This window comes from Oncorhynchus masou, chromosome 15 (assembly GCF_036934945.1).
Source record: "Oncorhynchus masou masou isolate Uvic2021 chromosome 15, UVic_Omas_1.1, whole genome shotgun sequence".
Taxonomy (NCBI): Eukaryota; Metazoa; Chordata; class Actinopteri; order Salmoniformes; family Salmonidae; genus Oncorhynchus; species Oncorhynchus masou.
In genome coordinates this window covers 61,312,239-61,340,147 of record NC_088226.1, presented here as the reverse complement: position 1 = coordinate 61,340,147, position 27,909 = coordinate 61,312,239, and the positions used below count along the sequence as shown (strand labels likewise).

At 40.0% G+C, this 27,909-nt stretch overlaps 1 protein-coding gene and 1 pseudogene across 1 annotated transcript; both read left to right on the top strand.

Annotated features, from left to right (window-relative positions):
• The first annotated feature begins 2,397 nt into the window (after nucleotides 1-2,397).
• Nucleotides 2,398-3,785, top strand: LOC135556894 (troponin I, fast skeletal muscle-like; annotated as a pseudogene).
• Nucleotides 3,786-7,222: 3,437 nt separating this feature from the next.
• LOC135556599 (troponin I, fast skeletal muscle-like) lies at nucleotides 7,223-10,017 on the top strand. The gene is made up of 6 exons (XM_064989922.1): nucleotides 7,223-7,257; nucleotides 7,411-7,447; nucleotides 7,649-7,774; nucleotides 8,647-8,736; nucleotides 9,232-9,405; nucleotides 9,551-10,017. The coding sequence occupies exons 1-6, from the start codon at nucleotides 7,250-7,252 to the stop codon at nucleotides 9,632-9,634; spliced, it is 519 nt and encodes a 172-aa protein (XP_064845994.1). The 5' UTR covers nucleotides 7,223-7,249; the 3' UTR covers nucleotides 9,635-10,017.
• Nucleotides 10,018-27,909: the final 17,892 nt, after the last annotated feature.

Below are 27,909 nucleotides of genomic sequence, written 5' to 3'. Positions count from 1 at the left end.
ATCATTCTGAAATGGAAGAAGTTTGGATCCACCAAGACTCTTCGTTGAGCTGGCTGCCCAGCCAAACTGAGCAATCGGGGGAGAAGGGCCTTGGTCAGGGAGGTGACCTAGAACCTGATGGTCACTCTGACAGAGCTCTAGAGTTCCTCTGTTGAGATGGGAGAACCTTCCAGAAGGACAACTGCCTCTGCAGCCCTCCACCAATCAGGCCTTTACGGGAGAGTGTGCCAAGACGGAAGCCACTCCTCAGTAAAAGGCACATGACCACCCGGCTTTGATTTGCCAAAAGGCACCTAAAGACTCTCATACCATCAGAAACAAGATTCTCTGAACGCTTTGGCCTGAATGCCAAGCTTCACGTCTGGAGGAAACCTGGCAGAAACAGGTCTGCCAAGCTTGTAGTGTCCTACCCAAGAAGACTCGATACTGTAATCGCTGCCAAAGGTGTTTCAACAAAGTACTGAGTAAAGGGTCTAAATACTATGAATGTTATATTTCCATTTCTTTATTTGTAATACATTTGTAAAATTTTCTAAAAACCTGTTTTTGCTTTGTCACTATGGGTTATTGTGTGTAGATTGATGAGAAAAACAAACAATTGAATACATTTTAGAATAAAGCTGTAACATACGAAAATGGGAAAAAAGTAAAGGGGTCTGAATACTTTACGAAGGCAATAATATGTAAAAAATGTATGAAATAAATTACATAGAAATTGAGCAGGATGCTTACACTGAGCACAAATACGTATAAATGCAACATTTAAAGTGTTTTTCCCATCTTTCATGAGCTGAAATGATCCCCGAAATGTTCCATACACTCAAAACCTTTATTTCTCTCAAGTATTGTGCACTCATTTCTGTATTCCTAGTCATGTGAAATTCATAGATTAGGGCCTAATTAATTTATATGAACTGTAACTCAGTAAAATCATTTAAATTGTTGCATGTTGCATTTCTATTTCTATTCAGTATACATTTTGCAATGATACCATATTGCTCATGGCCATCATAAAAACTATTGGGTTTGAGTCTTTCACAACAATGTGAGAAGAGGAAATTAGATCTTAGATTAGATAGATTCGATTTTTGACCTTCCCATTCTACAACATATTGACCAAGTCATGTCTCTTCATCATATTGACCAGTCATGTCTCTTCAGCATATTGACCAGTCATGTCTCTTCATCATATTGACCAGTCATGTCTCTTCATCATATTGATCAGTCATGTCTCTTCAGCATATTGACCAGTCATGTACCTTCAGCATATTGATCAGTCATGTCTCTTCAGCATATTGACCAGTCATGTCTCTTCAGCATATTGATCAGTCATGTCTCTTCAGCATATTGACCAGTCATGTACCTTCAGCATATTGATCAGTCATGTACCTTCAGCATATTGACCAGTCATGTACCTTCAGCATATTGACCAGTCATGTCTCTTCAGCATATTGACCAGTCATGTACCTTCAGCATATTGACCAGTCATGTCCCTTCAGCATATTGACCAGTCATGTCTCTTCAGCATATTGACCAGTCATGTCTCTTCAGCATATTGACCAGTCATGTCTCTTCATCATATTGACCAGTCATGTCTCTTCAGCATATTGACCAGTCATGTCTCTTCAGCATATTGATCAGTCATGTCTCTTCAGCATATTGATCAGTCATGTCTCTTCAGCATATTGACCAGTCATGTCTCTTCATCATATTGATCAGTCATGTACCTTCAGCATATTGACCAGTCATGTCTCTTCATCATATTGACCAGTCATGTCTCTTCAGCATATTGACCAGTCATGTCTCTTCATCATATTGACCAGTCATGTCTCTTCAGCATATTGACCAGTCATGTCTCTTCATCATATTGACCAGTCATGTCTCTTCAGCATATTGACCAGTCATGTCTCTTCAGCATATTGATCAGTCATGTCTCTTCAGCATATTGACCAGTCATGTCTCTTCAGCATATTGATCAGTCATGTCTCTTCATCATATTGATCAGTCATGTCCCTTCATCATATTGACCAGTCATGTCTCTTCATCATATTGACCAGTCATGTCTCTTCAGCATATTGACCAGTCATGTCCCTTCAGCATATTGATCAGTCATGTCTCTTCAGCATATTGATCAGTCATGTACCTTCAGCATATTGACCAGTCATGTCCCTTCAGCATATTGACCAGTCATGTCCCTTCAGCATATTGACCAGTCATGTACCTTCAGCATATTGACCAGTCATGTCCCTTCAGCATATTGACCAGTCATGTCCCTTCAGCATATTGACCAGTCATGTACCTTCAGCATATTGACCAGTCATGTACCTTCAGCATATTGACCAGTCATGTCCCTTCTGCATATTGACCAGTCATGTCCCTTCAGCATATTGACCAGTCATGTATATAACAATCCAGTATGTCAAACTCACCTTTCTTCACAGGAAAAGGATGACCTCGAGTCGCAAGCATCATCTAAAGGTAAATCGACACAGTTCACTGTGACAAAATCCTATGTATTCTTATGCTTGGCAAATTAGGTGCAAACAGCATTTTGTCAATGGGTTTCCTATATGAACAGTATATGACTCTGTGTATGCCAATGTGCATTTCTATCTTTTTGACCTCCACTAAGCACACCAGCGTGTCCTGAATGTACACCAAGCCAGGTACTGGACCAGGTTTGGCCTCACTGTGTTTCCTTTTCCTGCAGAGCTTGTGTCTCTCGATTGAGGCTACATTTCTGGCAGCAGAGAAAAAGGAGTCTGTGCAAGAGAAAGAAGATTTCATGGCTCAGATCCCCATCATGGATTTGTCTGGAAATCAAGCGGCGCTGGTGGTACCATACTGTTTATTGATTTGAGTTTGTCGTAATGAGGTGGGATTCGTAGATGAAGTATACACACTCCATTGTCTTCCTTTTGTGGTTGCTAATGTCTTGTCTTAATTCCACAGCGGAGGATATAATTTCACACAGACATCTTGGCAAAGCCTTCATCAGTATGTCAAATGAAAGGTTACCACCTCTCCCTCTCTAGATAGCTGTTGCCTGTAGAAAGTGGTTATTTCCACCCTCTTTAGATACTAGTGCCATACTGATGCCTCTCATACAAATGATCTGTGATGTGTTGATGTGCACACAGGAAATGCTAAAAAAAGGTTGGCCCAGACCATTGACAAGGTTGATGAGGATAGATATGACTCCGAGGCAAAAGTGAAGAAGACAGACAAAGAGGTACAGTACGTTGCATTCCATATTATCCTCATCCTGAAAACATATAGCGCTGGTCTTGACTATGTGTTGACTCACCCTCTTCACAGATTGAGGACTTGAGAATGAAAGTGGTTGAGATCCAGGGCATAAAGAAGCCAGCTCTGAAGAAAGTGCGTATGTCTGCTGATGCTATGCTTGCAGCTCTGCTGGGCACCAAGCACAAGGCTTCCATGGATTTCAGAGCCAACTTGAAAGAAGTGAAGAAGGAAGTCAAAGAGGAGGTGGGTATTTGTGGGGAGAATTACGAAGCAGAGAATCACAGTACTTTGGGAGCAACCTTTTCCCCACATGTATTCAGGGCTTTGATGAAAGGATCAATTACATTTCTTTCATATTATATCCTCAAACACTGAGAATGTCATATCGTAAACTGTATGTGATGCAGGAGGAAGTCAGTGACTGGCATAAGAACGTTGATGAACAGTCTGGCATGGACGGCAGGAAGAAGAAGTTTCAGTCTGCAAGAATTACCAAATTACTTTTGGTGTTCAAAACTACGGAGGATACAGAGTGATTGATCTATCTTTTTTGTTATTTTGTTGCACTGTTACAGAGTTGGATATGGAAGACCTAAGGTCGAGATTTGAGGCAAAGACATGTTTATCTTACAGCATAAGATAAGCCCTTATACTAACTGTAAACTGTAATTGAATTGTAAATTATTTTCCAAATATATAGGCTTACTGAAAATATATACAACTGCCAAACTGCAGTAATTCAATAAATGTTGGCAACATGGTGGAAACATGAACATAGTGGAAACATGAACATGAAAATGGTGGAAACATGAACATGAACATGGTGGAAACATGAACATAGTGGAAACATGAACATGAACATGGTGGAAACATGAACATGAACATGGTGGAAACATGAAACATGGAAATGGTATCAATTTTATGATTCTGTGTTGTGGTAAATTATTTGACTCCTTTCAGATGTATGGTTGGAAAAAAGTTGGCTTTCTGAAAAATCATCTTATTTGCTTCTTATTCTGGGAATCTTCCAACCGGGATTTCTGGAAAACCTGGTAATTTTGGGAAAGTTACTGGAATTTTGCAACACAAATTCTGGAGACACCTAGAACATCTGGGGTGGACGTTATTTATTAAATACATCTATTAGGTTATCTATTAAACCACAAGATGTCAGTATAGTAGAGTACCTTTAATTTCTGCTGATCCTTCCTCTCTCTCTCATTCACTCTGCCCAACTCTCAATTTAATTCAATCCCCTTTCTCTGAAAGTATAGCAATGGAAAAATGGGGGAAGTTGGTGAGTTTTGAACAAACAATGGCAATCTGCACTGTTGACCAAATGTAGCCAAGCAGAATCATGAGTGAGTAGCATTTCACTTACTACGTGTTATTTACTTGTTTGTTTAACTCCATTTGTCATGTGTTGGCCTGATTAAGCACACCTAACATATAATTCACAGTTGCTGTGCTTTTAGGTTTGAAGGAAACATGATGGAATTGAGGTTTATTGTGTTTTGTCTTCAAGACAATAAATCAATTTCTGATTTCTATTTTCTATACAATTTACATTTCTGAGTACTTTACTGATTCGATAAAATAACCACTTTTAAAACCATATTAGGATTTTCAAGAACTTGTTTTTCTAGAATTGATAATATGATTCACTTGTTGAGTTATATTACTATGATTCACTTGTTGAGTTATATTATTATGATTCACTTGTTGAGTTATATTACAATGATTCACTTGTTGAAGTAGACTCCCACTTCAATTAATTTACATTTTAGGAATACAGTATCATATTTTTTATATTCACTCTTATCTATAAATACTTTCCCTATCCCTCCCATACTGAACTGTAATTCTATACTCACTGCTCAGAGCAACATATGTCTTGAAAGACATCTTGAAGGAAAGGACATTTATGAGGTGAACAGGGCTGGGCATAGTGTATTTCAGGAGCTCGATGTTCCATTGGTCTGACATGGAAACTACTTCCATAAAGAGGACCCAGTGTTTCTGCTGATGCATCATCCGACACCATATATACTGTTTTCATGTTTCACCGCATGTCGCTTGTCAGTGTGCTAGTTTTCCATTCCTCCTCCTGGTGTGTTCTGCCCTCCTCCTCCTCCTCTTCCTCTCATAGGTGAGAATCTCTCTTTTCCTGTCTCTCTATCAAACTCTCTGATTGTATTGCATCACTGGGATTAAAAGCACAAGGAATAGAAATAGACTAAAGGGCCTCCCAACCAATGGCAATCTTAACAATCCAACACACTCACTGCACATGGGTGTATTTCTGTTTACCACTTTATGGATCATTACCAAATGGAGCATATGGAACAGATATATTCACCTGGCAAAACAGGTGAAGACATTGAGGTAAATAAGTCAGACTTTCTTTCTTTTTGTAAAACTTTGACTAGGGTTCTGGTTAGGGGTGATACCCTAGCAGTCAAAGCTGGTAAAGACACAACATAAATACAGACCTCTGAGTTATTGAGTTTCAGATAAAGATCTCCGGCACAGAATGTTCTGTGTGAGATTCATTGATTATATTTAGATGATTGTTAATTCAATATAAAATGGTAAGTTCATAGTGTTATACACTGTGATGGAGAATATGATAGCTGGGAAAGTTTTTGTGGTGCATGGTTATTTGAGGTGGTGGATGGAGTAACAGCTTTGTAATACTGTGTAATAGACAGCATGCTAAATGCATGGTAATTGTCATGTATAGGTCAATGAAAATAAAAAGTGGAGTTTTGTGATAGATCTTAGCTTGCTAAATTGTGTAGTTGACATGATGGTTTGAAATTAAATAATTAATTAGATTATAAATGACTGGGAAAGTAATGCTTTTTTGATGTTTCCAATTATCAATAACTTTTAACTGAGACTTACAGTCAATTGTTGGGGAAGAAAAGGGCAAACCATTATATCCATTGATGAGTGTGAGTACCTTGATTCAACACAATCACATCTGTCTACAGAATGAAGAAGATGCTGTTGATTTATGTGTTTAGGAAGGGTTTTCTGATATACAGCACCGCAGCAGGTTAATAAATCGAGACTTGCGTCTCTGAAGGCAGCAGCAGTTAAAGTTTATTAGGGTTTCACATTCTAACAACCATTAAACAAGTCAGACAACTGACTCTAGCAGTCCAGATATAGCTTTCTCGGAATTGCCTCAGACTCTAGCTCTGAAAATGTATCATATTTCCCCTAAGAACCTAGATTGGCCAAGTGTTCCCCAATCTTCAGCTCAATATCACAATATGATCTTTAGACCAGACATGTCTCTCGCTTTTGCACCTATTGCACCTATTGCACCTATTGCACCTATTGCACCTATTTATTTTTTAATCATAAGTATCAAGCACGCGCTCCAGCAGGTGTATCTCACTGATCATCCCTAAAGCCAACACCTCATTTGGCCGCCTTCTCGTTCCAGTTCTCTGCTGCCTGTGACTGGAACGAATTGCAAAAATCGCTGAAGTTGGAGACTTTTATCTCCCTCACCAACTTCAAACATCTGCTATCTGAGCAGCTAACTGATCGCTGCAGCTGTACATAGTCTATCGGTAAATAGCCCACCCAATTTTACCTACCTCATCCCCATACTTTTTATATTTATTTACTTTTCTGCTCTTTTGCACACCAATATCTCTACCTGTACATGACCATCTGATCATTTATCACTCCAGTGTTAATCTGCATTCGCCTACCTCCTCATGCCTTTTGCACACAATGTATGTATATAGACTATTTTTTTCTACTGTGTTATTGACTTGTTAATTGTTTACTCCATGTATAACTCTGTGTTGTCTGTTCACACTGCTATGCTTTATCTTGGCCAGGTCGCAGTTGCAAATGAGAACTTGTTCTCAACTTGCCTACCTGGTTAAATAAAGGTGAAATACAAAAAATACATTTAAAAAAGCAAGTTTTCTCTGTTGTGCTTCTATTCAGGGTGTGAAACAGTACAACAGCCAAGATGTCAGAGTAAGTCTTGAAATTTGTCTAACATTCACTAAAAGTGTAATTCCAGACTTCCAGCCTGACACAAAACATGTCCAATCCACCCTTATGTTCTCTCAGCAATGCACATAACTGTTATATCCCTAACAACATGTCAAATCCATGTTTTTTTCACAGTAAAAAGATGACATCGAGCCGCAGGCATCATCTGAAGGTGAACCAAGACAATGAATTATGGTCCATTGGATGAAACAATTATTTCACACCAATGTCCAGTACTTGACTGAATTAATTTGGGCATAAATTAGACTGGTTTTATAACTTTTCAACCTCTTTAATCCTTTAGGTAATATTTTGTGCCCCAATACTACATAGTAGACTGGGTTTGTCTTTACTATGTTTCTTTGTCCTACAGAGCTTAGTGCTCCAGATTGCGTTTGAGCTTATTGAAGTGGAGAAAAAGGAGGCTGTGCAGGAGAAAGCCAATTTCATAGCTGAGCTCCCCGCCCTGGATTTGTCTGGAGATCAAACGGCGCTGGTGGTACGATACGACGCTAATAATTCATTCATTTACACAAGCTTCACACATCTGGAGACCTACATTTCCCTCACTAACTTTAAACATCAGCTATCTGAGCAGCTAACCGATCGCTGCAGCTGTACATGGTCCATCTGTAAATAGCCCATCCAATCTACCTACCTCATCCTCATATTGTTTTTATTCACTTTGCTGCTCTTTTGCACACCAGTATCACTACTTACACACCATCATCTGATCATCATCATCTGCTCATCTATCACTCCAGTGCTAATCTGCTAAATTGTAATTACTTTGCTACTATGTCCTATTTACTGCCTTACCACCTCACGCCATTTGCACACACTGTATATAGACTTAATTTTTTTCTATTGTGTTATTGACTGCACGCTTGTTTATTCCATGTGTAACTCTGTGTTGTTGTTCGTGTCGCACTGCTTTGCTTTATCTTGGCTAGGTCACAGTTGTAAATGAGAACTTGTTCTCAACTAGCCTACCTGGTTAAATAAAGGTGAAATAAAAAAATAAAAAAACATCTACTCCAATGTATTTAGGCCTCACATTGGTGGTTCTTGTAATAAGCCATGTGGATTTGCCTACAAAGCACACAGACTCGAAATAACTGTTGCCCAAAGAGACTGATTCATTCAGGAGAGAAGAGTTTCATAGGGGTGGCAGGGTAGCAGGGTAGCCTAGTGGTTAGAGCGTTGGACTAGTAACCTGAAGGTTGCAAGTTCAAACCCCTGAGCTGACAAGGTACAAATCTGTCGTTCTGCCCCTGAACAGGCAATTAACTCACTGTTCCTCATTGTAAATAAGAATTTGTTCTTAACTGACTTGCCTAGTTAAATAAAGGTGTGTTTGTGTACCAACAGGAAATGATCAAGAAGTTAGCCCAATCCATCGACAAGGTTGATGAGGACAGATATGACGCAGAGTCCAAGGTGACGAAGGCAGACAAGGAGGTATTTTCTATTCCATCTTGTCCTCGTCATGAAACAAACACATACCCATAGAATTCAAAATTGAAACATAACAAACACACAACCCTGGATTGAACAACCAATTATGATTTGCTAAGTAACCAACCTCCTATTTAATCCAGATTAACAAATTGTTATCAGATGTATACCGTAGTTTGTAAAAAAAAACATCTTACCTAAATTTCCTTGACTAACCGGTGCCCCCACACACTGACTCTGTGCCGGTACTCCCTGTATATAGCCCCACTACTGTTATTTTATTGTTACTCTTTAATTATTATTATTATAAAAACATTTTTTTACTACAGTTTATTTGAGTAAATACTTTCTTAACACTTTTATTCTTAAAACTGCATTGTTGGTTAAGGGCTTGTAAGTAAGCACTCACTTTAAGGTTGTATTTGGTGCATGTGACAAATCAAATTCGATTTTTGACACGGCAAATCTTATCTTCCTCCTGATTTGCTCACGTCACAGATTGAGGACTTGAGAATGAAAGTTGTTGAGATCCAGGGCATGAAGAAGCCAGCTCTGAAGAAAGTGCGTATGTCTGCTGATGCTATGCTCCAGGCTCTGCTGGGCACCAAGCACAAGGCTTCCATGGATTTTAGAGCCAACTTGAAAGAAGTGAAGAAGGAGGTCAAAGAGGAGGTGGGTATTTGTGTGGAAACCTACAAAGCAGAGAATCACAGTACCTGAGTATTGTGTCCCAAATGTGTTCTGATGTTTGTGGTAAGGATCAGTTATTTCATATTTTATCCTCTATTTGTGACATCATAAACTTTTTGTAACGCAGGCAGTGGATGCAGTTGGTGACTGGCGCAAGAACGTTGATGAACAGGCTGGCATGGACGGCAGGAAGAAGAAGTTTCAGGGTTAAACACATTCATTTTTCAGTCATAGCCGACTTTTGTGTTTTGTCGTATTGTGGTACAGAGACGGATTTCTATGACCTTGTTGTTAGGTATCCCTGCAGGAAGAGGATCTTTGATTTTAAAATGCTATTGTTTTTTGATACTGTAGGTTCAAATGTATATTCGACACTATGGTTTTGGATATCTCTTTCTCCCCTCTCCCCCACTCTCTCTCTCTTTTTCTCTCGCTGTCTCTCTTTCTTTCTATTTAACTTTTCAGTGTAATTTGCAAATGTTTTTGACTATTGTATAGTGAGGTGGAAAGGGTAAATATTTGTAGCTTCACCCACTCTTAACATCACACAGCTTTCCATCTGCATCTGTAACATTCACTAAAAGGAGTATATTCACTAACAGAAAAATAAAAATAAAAACAATTTTAAAAAGCTTGTGATTGTTTTTGTAGTGTTTTCCTACAAGATCATTGCCAGTTAGGCCCAAATTGTAACTGGGCGTGCTTCTGCGAGCGAAAACATTACACTCAAAAAATGCGTGCATATTTGCCCAGATAAGCCCTTTGATCACAATATCTTTGAGTCTGTAAGGTTCTGTAATTGATCCAGCAGCGTTGCTGTAGGATGTTGTTTGTGTTATGCCAAGCTTGCATTTAGATCTGGAAATTGGACCTGTGCAATGAATAGATCCAACCCAATACATATAACTAACATTTACAGGATTCCATGGATCTAGATCAGGGGAAAATTATTAAATACTTAATATATCTAATTTTGTTATTGATATTTAGAATTTAAAATTGAAACACAACAAACACACAACCCTGGATTGAACAACCAATAATGATTTATTTTAGCATGGAGTCTTATTGAGACCGAGTGTCACGCCCTGACCTTAGAGCTTTTTATGTCTCTATTTTGGTTTGGTCAGGGTGTGATTTGGGTGGGCATTCTATGTTCCTTTTTCTATGTTTTTGTATTTCTTTGTTTTGGCGGGGTATGGTTCTCAATCAGGGACAGCTGTCTATTGTTGTCTCTGATTGGGAACCATACTTAGGTAGCTTTTTCCCACAGGGTTTTTGTGGGTAGTTAATAATCTGTTTAGTGTTTTGCACCTTCCAGGACTGTTTTGGTTATTGCCTTTGTTATTTTGTTATAGTGTTCCGTTTTAATAAAGAAAGCATGAACACTTATCACGCTGCGCTTTGGTCCGATAATTCCTCTTCTTCAGAAGACAAATACCGTTACAGAACTACCCACCACAAATGAACCAAGCAGCGTGGTAACGAGGAGCAGAGGGTTCAGGACTCCTGGACTTGGGAGGAGATATTGGACGGACAGGCGCCAGTCCGGAGCTTCCAGAGGCGCCCTTCAGTCCGGAGCAACCAGCGGCGCACTCCAGTCCGGAGCTCTCTACGAGGGTGCCCAGTCCGGGCCCGCAACGAGGGTCCCCAGTCCGGGGCCCGCTACGAGGGTCCCCAGTCCGGGGCCCGCTACGAGGGTCCCCAGTCCGGGGCCCGCTACGAGGGTCCCCAGTCCGGGGTCGGCGGCGAGGGTCCCCACTCTAGAGGCGCCTCTAGAGGCGCTAAGTGGGCCAAGCCAGAGGTGGAGTGGGGTCTACGTCCCTCACCAGAGCCGCCACCGCGTAGAAATGATTGGGAACCATACTTAGGTAGCTTTTTCCCACAGGGTTTTTGTGGGTAGTTAATTTCTGTTTAGTGTTTTGCACCTTTCAGGACTGTTTTGGTTATTGCCTTTGTTATTTTGTTATAGTGTTCCGTTTTAATAAAGAAAGCATGAACACTTATCACGCTGCGCTTTGGTCCTCTTCTTCAGACGACGAATACAGTTACACCAAGGTTTGTTTTGACAAAACCAGCAGCAATTCCACATTGAAAGTTAGAGATGAAAAAAAAATACAAAAATAAAATGATAGAAAAACAATCCTCTGTGAAGAGGTCCTATACCAACAATCTGAAGGGTATTCTGAAGATTGTTCCATAAGTGAGGTACGATTAAAACTAACAGATGCTTTAACTACATCTGTTTTGACGGAAGGATTTCAGGAGTTAGCTATCCAAGTATGGTTTCTCGTAAATATGACCAGAGTATGTCAAAATAGATAGATACATGTATTAAGAAGACATTAGTGGATAAACATATGCAGTAAGCTATTTACCCATGAACATTATCAGTTAAACACAGATTTACTCAGATGTGCCCATCCTAGAACCAAACCAACCATTCATGCTCAATATCTGAACTGTGGAGGTATGTTAAATGCTTAGCCTTAGACTGTTCAGAGTATCAATATCAAACCTCCAGGCAGCCAGCTCCTCCCACTGGCATAGTGATACCAAAGCATTCCGTCTATGGTCATGAAGGCCTGCCTGTATTTAACGGCCCTCCAGCAGTAAGACCTGGGCTGGGCATCTTAGGTTACCTCCAAGGAGCTCAAATGCAGGGCTGAGACTGGAGGACTGGCTTAGTATATCCCTGACCCTGCTTCCGAATGCAAGGAGATGCCACAGTGCTATATTTGTATCATCTGAGTTCACCAACTTTAATATTAGGAGAGCCGACAGCATCATAATGAGTCAAAACAAATGTACTTTTTTAAATACTCTGCCATTTTTAAAGTGATTTTTCTTAAATAAGTCTACATAACACACTGTCGCTGTTAGAATCTTAATATCAGACACGATATTCAGGAGCAGGGGTGTAAAGTAAGTAAGTAAAAATACTTGAAAGTATTACTTAAGTAAATGTTTTGGGTATATGTACTTTTCTTTACTATTTATGTTTTTGACAACTTTTACTTTTACTTCACTATATTCCTAAAGAAAATTCTGTACCTTTTACTCCATACATTTTCCCAGACACCCAAAACTACTTGTTACATTTTGAATGCTTGGCAGGGCAGGGAAATGGTACAATTCACACACTTATCAAGATAACACCCCTGGTCATCCCTACTGCCTCTGATCTGACGGACTGACTGAACACATGCTTTGTTTGTAAATGGCAGTGTTGGAACGTGCCCTTGGCTATCTGTAAATTTAAAAAACAAGAAAATGGTGCTGTCTGGTTTACTTAATATACTTTTATTTTTGATACTTTAATATATTTTAGCAATTATATTTACTTTTGATGATTAAGTATGTTTAAAACCAAATACTTTTCGACACTTACTCAATTATGATAGGTCGGGTTCTTTTTCCACCACTGTTCAGGAGACCCCTTGGAGGAGATGTCAGTGATTTCCTGGGGAAGAGATGCAGTCTGCTGGACCTGGTTTAATGTGGCCTTGGTTCAACTCTAGCGGGGACATGGCAGGGTAGCCTAGTGTTTAGAGCGTTGGACTAGTAATCAAAAGGTTGCAAGTTCAAATCCCCGAGCTGACAAGGTACAAATCTGTCATTCTGCCCCTGAACAGGCAGTTAACCCACTGTTCCTAGGCCGTCATTGAAAATAAGAATTTGTTCTTAACTGACTTGCCTAGTAAAATAAAGATAAAAATAAAGAAATAAATTTGGCTGCTGATCCTCTGTCTCCACTTCCAAATGGAGGATGTTTTTCTTATTACTTGAGAGGGGCAAAATGAGAAATTTAGTGAAGAACTGTTTTTTTAAAACTTGTATTTAATCAGGCGAGTCAGTTAAAAACAAATTCTTATTTACAATGACCGCCTGGTTGTTATGGAGACAGTTAGGACCTTTTTAATGTTACAATTTCATTGTTTTTCAGACAGTTAGGACCCTTTTAATGTTACAACTTGGTTGTTGTTCAGACAGTTAGGACTCTGTCAATGTTACGACCTGGTTGTTATTCAGATAGTTAGGACCCTGTCAATGTTACGACCTGGTTGTTATTCAGATAGTTAGGACTCTGTCAATGTTACGACCTGGTTGTTATTCAGATAGTTAGGACCTTTTCAATGTTACAACCTGGTTGTTATTCAGATAGTTAGGACCTTTTCAATGTTACGACCTGGTTGTTATTCAGATAGTTAGGACCCTGTCAATGTTACGACCTGGTTGTTATTCAGATAGTTAGGACCCTGTCAATGTTATGACCTGGTTGTTATTCAGATAGTTAGGACCTTTTCAATGTTACGACCTGGTTGTTATTCAGATAGTTAGGACTCTGTCGATGTTACGACCTGGTTGTTATTCAGAAAGTTAGGACCCTTTCAATGTTACGACTTGGTTGTAGGACAGATGCCGTGCGGAAATAAGACATGACATTGATAGATGAAAAATGCTCACATTTGGTAGTCATATTGCCTCTACTGGCATACCCAGTCTGCAGCCAAGCATGTGTTGATATTCTGTCAGTAATATCATGACTTGCAGTGGGTTCCGTCTTATTTCAAACGCATGAGCATGTGAGAGAACACACTGCTGGTGGACCGTCAGCCCTAGAAACAGAGCCAGCATTCACAAGGTAGCATTTATCAGCTGGCTAGAGATACGGAATGAAGTCAACATATGGAAAAAATCTACTTCAGCTTAGTCCCTTCTGTTTTCCTCATGATCATCATGGCCCTTATTTCACCGACCTGAACCTGCTTCTGACTGAAGCAAAGACCAAAAAACAGACACCACTGGCGGTTTGCACAGTAAAGTTGGCAGAGATTTGAGTTGACCTTGTGTCCGTTTCCTGAACTGAAATGTCTCTATAATACCAACAGTTGACAGAGCCAACAGGGCCTTTCCTGCTATTTGTGATCACCCAATGACACCCTCTGACATTGTCACTGTTTTATCACCAAGCTCACGTTACAGTGAGAGAATAGGAAGGGTTACACTGTACCCCAAATCCAGGTTAACCATAACAGGGTCACCATTACCAGAGCCACCAATGATGCATGTTAACTATGACTGTATCAGCAATTGAGGCATTTTCTGGATTGCCTTGCTGCCATGGACCGGTGCCAAATGCCCCCAGGACACAGGCGGCTCATAGCAGGGATATGAGGTCATGCTGCTGCCAGCCTGCTCTAATGACCCATAGTAACCCAGTCAAGACTCTTCCTGTTGGATGTTGAGCCTTTCGCTTCGGCCTGTGGAATGTTCCAGGTCCTGAGAACATTGGGCTATGGCTATCATAAATGGCATCCTGTCAAATGTAGTGCAATATATCGGGAATAAGGAGCCATTTCGGACATAGCCCAGGTCTCTAGGGTTATAGAAGCCTCTGTTCCCGTAGAAAAGCCAGGGCCTCTGCCTGCTGCAGACTAGGAAGAATGTGCGCCCCATGGAGGATTGAATGTGAGACATACTGACCCTGGTGGCATTAGGAATTAGAATGGGAATGTAGTCTCAAAGCCCCATGCATTTTGTGAATATCTGGTTGATCACAGTTTTTTCCCCTGATGACGAATGACCATACATGTAACAGAACAACTGGATACGATAAAGAATATGTACTTGTACTACCAAACTAGGCCCCAAATACAGGCCTTCAGACACACATTGTTAACATGAATTAAAAAACAAGACATGTGTCAATTACAGTCATTTGGTTTGCTGTGGTTAATTTGCCCCAATCACTCCATAGGTTTCCGAGTTTTGCCTATAGTTTTAGTACAGTAATTTACCTCACTTCACCAGTCCCAGGAATGGTCAGTAGAGGGCATGTTTGCTCTGTTTAACTTCAACTTGTTTGGGTATCTAGCTGCTATGTTAGCTAGTACTATTGACTGAAGCTATGCTGTTATTAAACAGCTGATCATGCAAAAAATAGCCGTTTGACCATAGGCTTTAATTCTGAGGTACATATGAACCCACATTACTTATATAAATAAACAAGGCAGAAAATATATCATGGATCAAAGAGCAATCCACCTTTCGAAAGAGGTTAATCAAAAGTATTCAGTCAATAGTGAAGAAATACATTTACATTGGATGAACTGCTGGTGTTTTCTGGTATTTTCTTTGTCTTTCCCTATGGTCGGTAGAATAATCAGCCCTGCCATCCTTACCCTCCCTGGTTAGTCTCATTGTAGAAAAGGCCATGCCTGTGCACATGACTTTCCCCACAGTTCCGTCCTTTAAAAAAAAATGTATTATTACATTTCAAATTACAGTATAATAACAACAAAAAAAACATAGGACATCACTACATGTATATTTTCTCTGAAGAAACATAAAATAACATTTAAGTAAAAAAAAAAAATCATTACACATGAATTGAGTTTCAAAAGTACCTAAAATAAAATAAATATAATAAGGTCAGGGGTTACAGTTGTATAACCCTATGATAGGGTTATAAGAATACAGTGTTTTTTTGTTATTAACTACTGCTAGAGATTTTATTAAATATTGGATTTCAAGTAAAAATATATTGATTTTGGGGACAGATTTCAAATGTTTGTTTTTGTGTATATACATTTACCAGAGAGAATTCTGAAATTAAAGACAAATTCAGTAGTTTTGTTTTCATTTGAATAATAACATTTGACATATTTCATTGAAAGTACATAGGTCTTATTTATGAAATAAAAAAATGTAAATACTTAACTCGGTCCAAAATAACTCCTAAAAAATGTGCATTATAGTTTCACCTTCTTTATCACAGATATGTCCTCTAAGTCCATGAATTTATTGCAAGGGTATATTTTGTGCAAGATTTTAAACTGAATTTATTTTACTTTATTTGATATACAAAATGTGTGAGGGAGCAACCAAACTTTCTTCCATTCAATTTCAGTAATATATGCATTCCAGAATAATTTCCCTCTAGGAGAGATCTTGTTCTAAAAGTTATCTAAAGGGGCCTCCCGAGTGACGCAGCAGTCAGCATAATAAAATAATACAATAATCAGTTCAAAATTTTTACATTAAAATAAACCAAATATTTTGCCCCTACTCAACTATCCTCCTCCTGGTTTCCATCAATCTGATGGCCGAATGCACATTTAGACTCTGACCCCTCCCACTCCAGATCAGAGACTGGCTATCATTGTTGGCAGATGAAGACGCAAATTCAGCTGCCGATCAAGTTGTCATTGTGTTTACTAGGAAGATTGTGCGTCCATTCCTATGTATCACACAAAAATCACTTTCTAATAGAAGCAGATGTGTCCGTGTGTATGGGCCTCAACATTACGTTCTGACAGGACAACACTGAATTGATTTTACTGAATCAGCATAAGTTGTGAGGGTGAGGGCATTCACAGCCGACCGCTCAGACAGGTGAGAGCATTCACAGTCGACCGCTCAGACAGGTGAGAGCATTCACAGTCGACCGCTCAGACAGGTGAGGGCATTCACAGCCGACCGCTCAGACAGGTGAGAGCATTCACAGTCGACCGCTCAGACAGGTGAGAGCATTCACAGTCGACCGCTCAGACAGGTGAGAGCATTCACAGTCGACCGCTCAGACAGGTGAGAGCATTCACAGCCGACCGCTCAGACAGGTGAGGGCATTCACAGCCAACCGCTCAGACAGGTGAGAGCATTCACAGTCGACCGCTCAGACAGGTGAGAGCATTCACAGTCGACCGCTCAGACAGGTGAGAGCATTCACAGCCGACCGCTCAGACAGGTGAAGGCATTCACAGCCGACCGCTCAGACAGGTGAGGGCATTCACAGCCGACTGCTCAGACAGGTGAAGGCATTCACAGCCGACTGCTCAGACAGGTGAGGGCATTCACAGCCGACCGCTCAGACGGGTGAGGGAATACCAGCCAACCTTTTTTACATTAATGTCACAACGTCCTTAAATATTGCTCCCCATTAGTCTCATAAACGTAACACAAGCTGTGCCGCATAAGTGACCCAGGTTGTAAAGTAATTTAAGGTCATTATGTGTCCACCCCGCTCAGGTCATCGTAAAGGTTCAGTGTGCTGTTAGATTTACTGCCTGCTCAAAATCTCATTATGTTTTTTCTCTATTTGTGTTGCGTCCAAGTCCCCATATGTTTTCATTTTGTGCAGACTGTAACCTACTGTACATGCAAGGTATAGCTTCTGCTTCCCTTGACTTGGCAGGATAATAGCTGCTTGAATATCAGTGTAACTCTGTACGTACGCACGCACAGACACACGTCAGACCTGGATTGATGAAGATGTATTTCTCATTCAATTCCATCCTGTATCTCATATACTGTAATCTGTGTTTCCATGGCCAGAGAGTTAAGTGTGTCACTTCTAAAGTGAACAACACATCTGGTAGTTTAGCGGTTAAGTGTGTTAGGCAAGTAACTGAAAGGTTGCTGGTTTGAATCTTTGACCTGACTAGGTAAAACATTTGTTGATGTGCCCTTGAACAAGGCACTCAATCCTAAATGCTCTGGATAAGAGTGTCTGCTAAAATGTTACTTTGTGTGTTTTTTTGTCATTCAGTAGGGGAGAGATTTAAGTTATCTCTATTTCAAAACGGTCCTGTCCTCTGGTCCTCTACTCTACCCCTGTTTGAGTAAGTACAGTCAGGTATCTGGATGTCAAATGTCTCAAACAAAAATGTTCAATAAATGGAGATTAAAAAAGAAAAGAAATATCTGGCGCCACAAAACAAATATTCAAGTCTATAAATATGTTGGCCGTGATTATTCAGGGGGCCACAAAAGGCAAATAAATGTTTGAGTGGATTGCAGGAGGCCGAGGCATTGGAGGTTTGGAGAGGAATGCATTCATCATCATCTCCAGGGGTCAATAATAGAGTTGTGGGAACTCAAAGAACCAATAAGCAGGTCTTAGTTAGCCAGGCCACTGCTGCAATGGAGAGATGAGGATACCTGATAATGGAATAATGAGATATTTTATTGTCTATACTGTCCCTTCCACACACTTTTTCCCCAGTTTATTTACAGATAAGAAGGGGGAAGGACAGTAAATCTATTCTGGAAAAAAGTGAGTGGAGTGGTGGTATAAAGAAGATTGCCCTATTTGGTAATAAGCCAAGTCCATATTATGGCAAGAACAGCGCAAATAAGCAAAGAGAAACAATAGTCCATTATTATTTTATGACATGAAGGTCAGCCAATAAGGAACATTTCAAGAACTGCTCCCTCAAGAACTGCTCCCTCACAAATGTTGTATATCAAATAAAGTAAAATTATGTGATTATTGTATTATTTTAGGCATGAATAATGTAGGGTATGTAAACATTATATTAGGTAGCATTGTTTAAAGTGGCTAGTGATATATATTACATCATTTCCCATCAATTCCCATTATTAAAGTGCCTGGAGTTGAGTCAGTGTGTTGGCAGCAGCCACTCAATGTTAGTGGTGGCTGTTTAACAGTCTGATGGCCTTGAGATAGAAGCTGTTTTTCAGTCTCTCGGTCCCTGCTTTGATGCACCTGTACTGACCTCGCCTTCTGGATGATAGCGGGGTGAACAGACAGTGGCTCGGGTGGTTGTTGTCCTTGATGATCTTTATGGCCTTCCTGTGACATCGGGTGGTGTAGGTGTCCTGGAGGGCAGGTAGTTTGCCCCCGGTGATGCGTTGTGCAGACCTCACTACCCTCTGGAGAGCCTTACGGTTGTGGGCGGAGCAGTTGCCGTACCAGGCGGTGATACAGCCCGACAGGATGCTCTCGATTGTGCATCTGTAGAAGTTTGTGAGTGCTTTTGGTGACAAGCCAAATTTCTTCAGCCTCCTGAGGTTGGTGATAGATTATGACAGTGATGTTGGTCTGGGGGAGTGTTGCGATGTTGGGGTCAATTCTATTCAGAAAGTACATTTAAATTCCAATACCATCACACCTCCTCCATGCTTCACGGTGAGAACCTCACATGCAGAGTTAATCCGTTCACCTACTCTGCGTCTCACAAAGACATGGCTGTTTGAACCAAAAATCGCAACTTTGGACTCATCAGACCAAAGGACATATTTCCACCGGTCTAATGTCCATTGCTTGTGTTTCTTGGCAAAAGCAAGTCTCTTCTTATTATTGGTGTCCTTTAGTAGTAGTTTCTTTGCTGCAAATTGTCCATGAACGCCTGATTCATGCAGTCTCCTCTGAACAGTTGATGTTGAGATGTGTCTGTTACTTGAACTCTGCAAGGTACAATCTGAGGTGCAGTTAATTGCAGATTTCTGAGGCTGGTAACTCTAATGAATTTATCCTCTGCAGCAGAGGTAACTTTGGGTCTTTCTTTCCTGTGGCGGTCCTTATGAGAGCCACTTTCAAAGTTCTTGAAATGTTCCTGATTGGCTCTCATAAGGAAATGTTCCTGATCATGTCCTAAAGTAATGATGGACTATCGTTTCTCTTTGCTTATTTGCGCTGTTCTTGCCATGGTATGGACTTGACTTGTTACCAAAAAGGATCATCTTCTGTATACCACCCCTACCTTGTCACAACACAACTGATTGGCTACAACGCATTAAGAAGGAAAGAAATTCCACAAATGAACTTTTAACAAGGCAAACCTGTTAATTGATATGCATTCCAGGTGACTACCTCATGAAGCTGGTTGAGAGAATGCCAAGAGTGTGCAAAGCTGTCATCAAGGCAAAGGTTGGGTACTTTGAGAATATCAAATATAAAATATATTTAGATTTGTTTAACACTTTTTTTGGTTACTTCAGTATATGATTCCATGTGTTATTTCATAGTTTTGATGACTTCACAATTATTCTACAATATGGAAAATAGTAAGAATTAAGAAAAACCCTTTAATGAGTAGGTGTGTCCAAACAATTGACTGGTACTGTATGTAAAGTGGACTGCTGCCACTGCTACGTGGACAGACAGTCCATACACGAGAAAGGAAAACTATAATTTATCTGCCTGTGCCATATTGTAGAGTACAGAACTCTCATCTCACTTTTGCAAGATCTCTTTTGAACACCATCCTTTTATTCATTCTTTGCCTCTCAGTCACAATGGTGACTGTATGTAACGTTTGTGATATCAACAGAAAGGTATCTTTTCTGGGTGATTTAAATATTGACTGGCTTTCATCAAGCTCCCCACTTAAGAAAAAACTGTAACCAGTGTCTGCAACCTGGTTCAGGTTGTCAGTCAACCTACCAGGATAGTTACAAACTGTACAGGAATGACATCATCAACATGTATTGATCACATTTTTACTAATGCTGCAGAAATGAGCTTGAAAGCAGTATTCAGATTCTTCGGATGTATTGATCACAATCTAGTAGCCATATCAAGGAAAACTAATGTTCCAATGGCTGGGCCTAATATAGCGTATAAGAGGTCATACAATACGTTTTGTAGTGATTCCTATGTTGTAGATGTAAATAATATTTCTTGGTCCATGGTGTGTAATGAGGAACAAACAGATGCTGCACTTGAAATAGCTTATTCCAGTTACTAATACGCATGCACCCAAGAAGATTACTGTAAAAACAGAATTGATAAATGGTATGTTTGAGAGGGATGAGGCAAAACGAAAGGCAAATAAGTCTGGCTGCACAACCGATTGGCAAAGTATTGCAAATTGAGAAAACATGTGACAAAGCTAAATAAAAAGAAGAAGAAACTACAATATGAAACAAACATAAATGACATAGAGAATGATAGTAAAAAGCTTTGGAAAAAAGGCAAACTCAGCTCCATCATTCATTGAATCAAAACCAACTGATTTTTCTAACTACTTCAATTATTTTTTCATTGGCAAGATTAGCAAATTTAGGCATGACATGCCAGCAACAAATGCTGACACTACACATCCGAGTGTATCTGAACAAATTATGAACAAATTTATTGTTGTCCATTAACAACGACAAGTCACCGGGGTCTGACAACTTGAATGGAAATGTACTGAGGATAATAGCAGACGATATTGCCACTCCTATTTGCCATATTTTCAATTTAAGCCTACTAGAACGTGTGTGCCCCCAGACTTGAAGCGAAGCTAAAATCATTCCACTACCTAAGAGTAGTAAAAGACCCTTTCTTAGCTCAAATAACTGACTAATCAGCCTGTTACCAACGTTTGGAAAATATAGTATTTTACCAGATTCAATGCTATTTTACAGTAAACAAATTGACAACAAACTTTCAACATGCTTATAGGGAAGGACATTCACCAAGCACAGCACTTACATAAATGACTGATGATTGGCTGAGAGAAATTGATGATAAAAAGATTGAAAGGGGCTGCTTTGTTAGACTTCAGTGCGGTTTTTAACATTATCATAGTCTGCTGCTGGAAAAACTTGTGTGTTATGGCTTTAAACCCCTGCTATATTGTGGATACATAGTTACCCGTCTAATAGAAAACAGAGGGTGTTCTTTAATGGAAGCCTCTCCAACATAATCCAGGTAGAATCAGGAATTCCCCAGGGCAGCTGTCTGGGCCCCTTATCTTTACTAATGACATACCACTGGCTTTGAGTGAAGACACAAACAGGGACTTAGGAAAATTGCAATTGGCTCAGAACAGGGCAGCACGGCTGGCCCTTGGATGTACATAATAATATTAATAATATACATGTCAATCTCTCCTGGCTCAAAGTGGAGGAGAGATTGACTTCATCACTACTTGTATTTATGAGAGGTATTGACATGTTGAATGCACCCAGCTGTCTGTTTGAACTACTGGCGCACAGCTTGGACACCCATGCATACCCCACAAGACATGCCACAAGAGGTCTCTTCACAGTCCCCAAGTCCAGAACAGTCCATGGAAGGCGCACAGTACTACATAGAGCCATGACTAAATGGAACTCTGTTCCACATCAAGTAACTGATGCAAGCAGTAAAATTAGACTTACAAACCAGATAGAAATACAACTTACAGAACAGCAGGGACTGTGAAGCAACACAAACATAGGCTTAGACACATGCATACACACACATGATAACATACACACTACACGCACATGTACACATGGATATTCTACTGTAGATTTGTGGTAGTGGTGGAGTAGGGGCCTGAGGGCACACCGTGTGTTGTGAAATCTGTGAATGTATTGTAATGCTTTTAAAATTCTATAAACTGCCTTAATATTGCTGGACCCTAGTGACTTTTGTTCTCTGTTTTGTTTTTCATTATCAATTTTAGATGACGCACCTTCCAGGGTTACAGTCTGCAGTAGTAGAGTTGAGATGAATAATAGAGCCTTGCTATTGGGTAAAAGTGCTGGGATATATAGGTACGCCCTATTATTCAACTCTACTACAGACCCTGTAATCATGATCTGAGTCACACTGTCTGTCTACACGCTGAGTCACGCTGTCTGTCTATGCATAGTCATTTTACCCCTACCTACTGTACATGTACATATTACCTCAATTACCTCGACTAACCTGTACCCCTGCACATTGACTCAGTACCGATACCCCCTGTATGTGGCCTCGTTATTGTTATTTTATTGTTATTTTATTTTTTACTTTAGTTTATTAAGTAAATATTATCCTAAGCTCTTATTTTTCTTAAAACTGCATTATTGGTTAAGGCTTCACTGTTGTATTCGGCACGTGATTTGATACACACTCGTATTCTGGAAGTTCATTTTTACTCAGGCTCCACTTTCCATACAGATTCTTCCTCTTTTCATGTCTGATCTTCTGTTGATGTTAAAGTTTTGAGCTAAATTGAGGATTTAGTACTTATATCATTGAGCAAGAGTTTAATCTCAAAACCCCCATGGATGTCTCAATCAGGCCTCATTGATACTCTGCGATGTAGCCTCTCTCCCTTTCCTACAGTTTCTCAAGCATGACGTAACACATGAAGAAACAGTAGCTTAATCTAAACCTACTGTGACATAACAAACCATTACTTCATATCCCACAAACGTGGAGGCGGGAGGTCAGGTGACATGACAGGTGTTTATCCTATCAGCAATCAGTGTCACCTCTTCTCCTGTTATCCAACTCAATCGGAATGCACCCAGGAACACTCTCTTCCTGTTCCTCTGAAGCACAATGAAACGTTTGATCTCAATACAGTTTTCTGTTCCCAAAACTAGAATATATTACAAACAGAGTAGGCAAAGTTTTGTAGACTTTATCCTTTGCCAAAGTTTCATAATATTGCATTATTGCACATGCACATTTCACAGAGTAGGCGTTCCCTAACGGAAATATGCAAATTCATGCTAGAACGCGCAAATAGGATCTTGCTAGCTCAAGTTTGGCTCTACCCACCTCCTAGCTTGTTCTGCCCACTATGACTCATTTGTTCCCATTGGAAATGACAGGCTATGGTCTATCTTAGTTATACAAATATTTGACTAAGGTGAGGTTAATGACCCTCCTCTGTAGAATGTGCATTTTTGCAGCTGAGGTGGAATTAGTGAGGCATTACTCTGTCAGTATGCACATTGCCTACAATGTTGTAAACCTCTTGGAGGGGGTAATAAAACCCTACACTGCTGTAAAAACTACTCCCCCAGCACCTCATAAAACATGAGGGGGCTTAGGACCATGTGGGCAGTATTAGTACAGTACCCTCAGGTCTCTACACTGTTTATGTACCTTCATTCTCTAGCTGATTCTCTAACTACCTATATGCAGTCCTTAGGAAGAAGAAAAGTGCTGTAAGACAAGCTTGCTTTTCACTGGAGAGAGACATTTTGATCACAGATCATTGAACTGATTAAATCAGTGGGGACATGAGCTTACAGATCATGTGTTACTGTTGGTTTGATTTGTCTCTGGGCCCAGACCCCGATGAAGGAGTCTTGAAGGTTCCAACTTCCAGATGTGCCATCACACATGTTTGATCCACATAATGAAATAGTAATGTGATGTATCTCTATGGGTCTACTGGAGGCCATTAATTACAGAGCAGATGGTTGGAGTTACTTACTGTTATAGCACTATTATCATGGCTGTTCTGACACTTTTATGAAGATATTTTTATTCTTTCCACAAAAAAGAAAACAGGTATGAGATATTGTGTTCATATAGCAAGGAGAGATAATATGATGTAATTAAAGACGTCTGCGTCCAACTCACACTCCCAAACACTTAGATCCCCGGAAAGCAGCCCACTTTCCAGCTCACTCTCCAGATCCCAATCACCGGAATTCTAATCACCTGTTCTCACACCTGCATGTCATTATGCCACACTATCTAGTTCAGTTCCTTGCACCCCATCTCTGTGAGATATTGTTAGTTTTGAGACACTTTTCGGAGCTCTGTTTTTCCTGTCCTTCTCTCCTCCCGTGTATGATAGTTTTTGCCTGCCTCACTCACGACGCCTTTTGCCTATTCCCTACCTGTACTATTGCCCTTTAAGGACCTACCGTGTATGACCTTCTGCCTGCCCCTGGACTCAGCTACCTGCCTCCTCCTATGGTCCCTTTCGTTAAACACCTGCTGCACTCCGCGCTTGAAACCAGCTCACTGTCTCCCTCGTGTTCATTACAAAGACATATTCAAGAGGAAATAAATGCAATGACAAACAAATAAAACGACTGAACATAAGCAGTCTTTTTTGATCAGGTCTGTAGCTATTTAATTAAGTATAAAATAAAATATCCTGACACAGCGTTGGACTGTTTCAATGAATTGGCAAACCTAGGTTAAAATGATTACATTGATTAGTATACAGTGCCTTCGGAAAGTATTCAGACCCCTTGACGTTTTCCATATTTTGTTACGTTACAGCCTTAATCTAAAATGGATGAAAAAAAATTCCATGGCAATTTACACACAATCCCCCATAACGACAAAGCGAAAACAGGTTTTTATAAATGTATAGAAATGTATTAAAAATAATAAACATGTTTTATTTATTTTGTATCTACGCCGCTACCTTTAATTTAAAGTGACCAACAGATGCATATCTGTATTCCCAGTCTGTCACGTCTAAACAAGGTGGGTGGAATCAGGCGCAGAGAGCAGATAGCGATATTACAGTTTATTCTCCGGCGAACAAGAAACACGGTCAACCCAACACACACAGGGTGAACAATCCAACACAGGATAAAGACAGACCTAATGGGCCTAATATATTTATTTCAACGGACAGATTTCCTTATATAAACAGTAACTCAATAAAATCTTTTAAATTGTTGCATGTTGAATTTGTACTTTAGTTCAGTGTAGATAAACTATTTGTTCATCGGTTAGGTCTAGGTGCTAAGCCCTATTCGGACAGGACTGTTATTAACAGATATTTTGGTAATGTCATTAGAATCCCAGTTTGTGCATTAATCCAGAGAACTTTTCACACAGGATTAGTTTTTCCAAAAAGCCCCCTATAATTTTTATTTTTCATTCAATTGACTCTTATGATGAAAGCCTGGAGGTTTTCTTGGCGTAAAGATATTTTAACTTAATGTCTAGAAATCAATGAAAATGTTATTGGTCGCATACACACATTTAGCAGATGTAATTGCGGGTGTAGCAAAATGCTTGTGTTCCTAGCAACAATAGTGCAGTAATATCTAACAATACACAATACACACAAATCTAAAAAAGTAAAAGAATGGAATTTAGAAATATTAGGACGAGCAAAGTATTCAGATGCCTTGACTTTTTCCACATGTTGTTACGTTAGAGACTTATTCTAAAATGGATTAAAAAAAAAAAATCTAATCAACCTACACACAATTCTCCATAATGACAAAGCAAAAGCTGTTTTATTTTGATCCATTCTAGAATAAGGCTGTAACGTCTTCAGAAATATTAGCATATTTATAAAAAATATATACAAAATACCTTATATACGTAGGTATTCAGACACTTCGCTATGAAACTTGAAATTGAGCTCAAGTGCATCCTGTTTCCAATGATAATACTCGAGATGTTTCTAAAACTAGATTGGAGTCAACCTGTGGTAAATTCAATTTATTGAACATGATTTGGAAAGACACACACCTGTTTATATAAGGTCCCACAGTGACAGTGCATTTCAGAGCAAAAAAAGACACGACGTCATAGGGATTGCCGTAGATCTCAGAGACAGTATTGTGTCCAGGCACAGATCTGGGGAAAGGTCCCAAAAAATTCCTGCATCATTGAAGGTCCCCAAGAACACAGTGGCCTCGATCAGTCTTAAATGGAAGAAGTTTGGAACCACCAAGACTCTTCCAGCCAAACTGAGCAATTGGGGGAGAAGGGCCTTGGTCAGGGAGGTGACCAAGAACCCAATGGTCACTCTTACAGAGTAGCAGAGTTCTTCTGTGGAGATGGGTAAATCTTCTAGAAGGACAACCATCTTTGCAGCACTCCACCAATCAGGCCTTTATTGTAGAGTGGCAAGACAGAAGCCACTCCTCAGTAAAAGGCACTTGAAATGTTGCTTAGTGTTTGCCAAAAGGCACCTAAAGGACTCTCAGACCATGAGAAACAAATGACTTAAATGTAATGTAAATGTAAACAAGACTCTCTGGTCGGATGAAACCAAGATTATATCATTTCGGCTGAATGCCAAGTGTCACGTCTGGAGGAAACCTTGCACCATCCCTACAGTGAAGCATGGTGGTGGCAGCATCATGCTGTGGGGATGTCTTTCAGTGGCAGGGACTGGGAGACTAGTCAGTATAGTGGGAAAGATGAACGGAGCAAAGTACAGAGAGTTCCTTGATGACAACCTGCTCCAGACCGCTCAGACTGGGGCGAAGGTTCACCTTCCAACAGGACAACGACCCGAAGCACACTGCCAAGACAACACAGGAGTGGCTTTGGGACAAGTCTCTGAATGTCCTTGAGAGGTCCAGCCAGAGCCCGGACTTTAACATCTCTGGAGAGACCTGAAAATAGCTGTGCAGCGATGCTCCCCATCCAACCTGACAGAGCTTGGGAGGATCTGCAGAGAAAAATGGGAGAAACTCCCCAAATACAGGTGTGCCAAGCTTGTAGTGTCCTACCTGTAATGGTTGTCGTCTGGAGAAAGAGAGGAGGACCAATGCGCAGCGTGGTAAGTGTCCATTATTTAATAAAACAACTGAACACTGAACAAAACAACAAAACAACAAATGAACTGTCCTATAAGGTGATGAAAAACACGAAACAGAAAATAATCACCCACAACTAAAATGGGGAAAACAGGCTACCGACAGCTGCCTCTGCTTGAGAACCATACCAGGCCAAACACAGAAATACAACATAGAAAAATAACATAGACTACCCACCCCAACTCACGCCCTGACCAAACTAACACAAAGACAAAATAAACGAACTAAGGTCAGAACGTGACACTACCAAAGAAGACTCAAGGCTGTAATCGCTGCCAAAGGTGTTTTAACAAACTACTGAGAGAAGGGTCTGAATATTAATGTAAAGGTGATATTTCAGTTTTTATTTACATATACATTAGCAAAAAAAAATCTAAAAAACTTTTTTCTTTGTCATTATTGGGTATTATGTGTAGATTCATGATGGTTAAAAAAGAATTCAATCCATTT